Source organism: Syngnathoides biaculeatus, chromosome 16 (genome assembly GCF_019802595.1).
Source record: "Syngnathoides biaculeatus isolate LvHL_M chromosome 16, ASM1980259v1, whole genome shotgun sequence".
Classification (NCBI taxonomy): domain Eukaryota; kingdom Metazoa; phylum Chordata; class Actinopteri; order Syngnathiformes; family Syngnathidae; genus Syngnathoides; species Syngnathoides biaculeatus.
Window position 1 is genome coordinate 21,269,313 of NC_084655.1, and position 2,847 is coordinate 21,272,159.

A 2,847-nucleotide genomic window follows, 5' to 3' on the forward strand; every position below is an offset into this window, starting at 1 on the left:
TTGGACCTTTGCGGACCTGTTGTACAAATGACAACAAAATCAACCAATAGGATTTGAGATTGTGTTCGGCTTGCTGGAGACCCGTCCAATCACATACGTCATTTCCCCGTTTTCATCCAATGGGATTGTAAGAAGGCGTTGCCACACGCCATTTACATGAGAAGTGTTGTAACCTTCACTGATCAGCTTCATCGGTTCAAACCAGCACAAAATAACAAAATGTAAGACCTTTTATTGCTACTCGGTATGTACTATGATCTTGTAGTGTTTCTTGAGGTGAATGTATATACATAGATAGCAAACTATAATGTTAGGCGCATACTGAGTAAGAGCACAGTTATTGGACGTGTTATTACGTTGCGAATTATTCCAAATAATTCAAGTTAATATATTTCCCATTTTGTGACCGTACCTGCACGTGCTTCTCTCTCAGGCAGGCGGCTATGGATATCACAGCAAAGTACTGCCATAAAGAGATGGACGCCTACGGGTCATGTGTGGCCTCCAACCCATCAGCATGGCAGGAGAAGTGTCACCAACTCAAAGTGAAGGTTGCACAGTGCACATCATCCCAGTAAGGAGTGTGTGTGTGTGTGTGTGTGCATTCAACCAATATCGCCCTCCAAATTCCTCACTTGTTTGGCCCGCGCTAACTCCCGCATTTGTCGCCTTAGTCCGGTGATCCAGAAGATCAGACGAGACTGTTCCATGCAGTTTGTGGAGTTTGAGAAGTGTCTCAGGGAAAACCAGGGCACGGCTGCCTCCTGTTCGGCCCACGTGGCCCGCTTTCTCGGCTGCGCTGAGACGGTAGATCTCAGTGGAGTGGGTAAGTCAGGAAAAAAAAAAAAAAAACTGTAAAGGCAAATTGTTAAAAACATAACATAGGAATACATGTGGGTTGTTACCCCCCAAAAAGTCCGAGTTAATTTCAATGTTTTTTTATTGAACAGGGCATGAATGTCAAATTGGCAAAAATACAAAATGGGAATAACCAAATTCACCTATTGCTCAACAATCTGAATTTAAATCAATAGCTGGGTTGCACGTGACATCACTCTTGTTCATCCGGTCGCTTGAGCGCCATTGCTGCAGACGAGCAGTCAGCTGTCCGTCGTCATCATGCCAGATTTTAGTTGCGTCTACGGATGTGGAGATCGCCGAAACAGAGAGGTTGGGAAGCGATTTTTCCGTGTTCCAAAGATGGGATTGCGTGAAGGGGAAGATACAACGGAGTTATCGGAAATAACGTGAAGAAAAGTGGCTCGCAAATATACGACGTGCAGATCTGAACGAAGCTCGAGTACACAAGGATAAGTCTGTTCTGATCATTTTGTAAGCGGTAAGCATGTGGATTTCTAGTGTCCGGTTATTCTACTTCAGGGAAGTCTTTCAGATCCTTTGAAGTTACGTCATTGTGGAGAGTATATGGATCGATATCTTCACAAAGTTTCATCTTCTGTACATATCTAGCTTTGGCGACGTCGTCGAATGAATTAAAGCAGGCAGAAAACATCCGCCGCTCGCCGCTGACGCCTAGCTTGTCTGTAGAAATGGCGGCGATTATCACGTGCAACCCAAGCATAATAATACTGTACACTTATTTAAATAAAACAACATAAAGGCAAATTCAGACGCAATAAATGGCCTTTAATGATACGCCTTTCTTGTCACGTAGAAAAAAACATAGTAAACGATGCCAACATCTGTTTAATTACTGAAAAGCGACGTAAATTCTGCCAATTTACATCTTTATCTTCAGTGCTGGTACAGATTTTTAATGCACCAAAGTAGGTGGTACGTAGAGAACCCGCTTTACACTAGAAACCTCCCAAGAATGTCACAAAACGAATTGACTAGTAAAATAATCATGATGATCTCGCAAAAACTCATTTGATTGGGAATCAGCGGTGTAGTAGTGCACTACTTGGCTGCAACAAGCAGAGGCGCTGTTGATTCACTCTCAGTTGCAGTAAAAAGATGGTGTGGATGAATTAATTAATACTCCGTCGAGCTCTGTATCATCAAATGTCCACCCCCACCCCCACCACCGGGAAAGTCCCATCTCCCAAACTTTTAAACTTTCCCTCCTAAACGTTTGCGGAGGAGGAGGAATGAAAACATTCTCCCATGTTTGAAACATAACCTCAAAACAACATCCTACATCGGGATAATCGTAAACCCCTTTGTACTTCTACATCCCGATGAATATTATTGTGTTTATAATTCATATATCTGTGTATTTCTTTTTTTTTTTTTCCAGACACAAATCCAGTACCGGTGCCATCGTAGCGTTCGGCCTCTTTTTCAACACTCATCCCAAAGAAAATATTTCCACCATGTTTTTCTTCAACTTTGCGTACTGTGATTATTTCCCTTTTTAAAAAAAAAAATTAAAAAAAAATCGCCTGTTACTCGCTGCACCGCGAGGCCGTGTAGACTGAAAATAAACGGGACGCATTCCGATGCTGTGTTTCCTTTGAAACCGAGGTATGCCTTACTCAACCAGTGGGGGTTTCCCCTCTTTTGTTTTCCGCTACATATATCTGTGGCACCCCCCCCCACCCCCCCACCCGCCGACCCCATCTGCGGTGCCGAGACAGAGTCAAATATTAAACCGCTCCGTTCCGCTCCCACGCAAAATGGTCCGACCGCTCGCCGACTAAGAAATAGGGAGTTTGGGAAGAAAAGAGCAGGAGGAGGCCGTCTCGGAGAGAGGGGAGGATGTTGAGTAATGAGATCTGTGACCACCAAAGAGAACAAACCTTTTTCTTCTTAAATTATTGCAACGGGAGCGTCATCGTGGCGGAAAGCACAGAGAGCGAGCCAGACAAACAAGCCGAGCACATG

General features: G+C 44.0%; 1 protein-coding gene across 4 annotated transcripts; it reads left to right on the forward strand.

Moving 5' to 3' along the window:
- Positions 1-146: 146 nt before the first annotated feature.
- Positions 147-2,355, forward strand: LOC133514816 (coiled-coil-helix-coiled-coil-helix domain-containing protein 5). 4 transcript variants are annotated; one of them, XM_061846800.1, is made up of 4 exons: positions 147-221; positions 434-574; positions 675-826; positions 2,261-2,355. In XM_061846800.1, exons 1-4 carry the CDS (start codon positions 157-159, stop codon positions 2,287-2,289), a joined length of 387 nt encoding a protein of 128 aa, XP_061702784.1. In that variant the 5' UTR covers positions 147-156; the 3' UTR covers positions 2,290-2,355. The 4 variants fall into 4 exon arrangements, with proteins under 4 accessions (XP_061702784.1, XP_061702786.1, XP_061702785.1 ...); XM_061846802.1 differs by having other exon boundaries at positions 164-221; positions 438-574; XM_061846801.1 differs by having other exon boundaries at positions 166-244.
- The last annotated feature ends 492 nt before the right edge of the window (positions 2,356-2,847 follow it).

Coding starts and splice junctions, on each gene's coding strand:
- LOC133514816 (XM_061846800.1), top strand. CDS start 157: ATGAGAAGTGTTGTAACCTTCACTGATCAGCTTCATCGGTTCAAACCA. Junction 222..433: donor CCAGCACAAAATAACAAAAT/GTAAGACCTTTT, acceptor CTTCTCTCTCAG/GCAGGCGGCTATGGATATCA. Junction 575..674: donor GCACAGTGCACATCATCCCA/GTAAGGAGTGTG, acceptor TTGTCGCCTTAG/TCCGGTGATCCAGAAGATCA.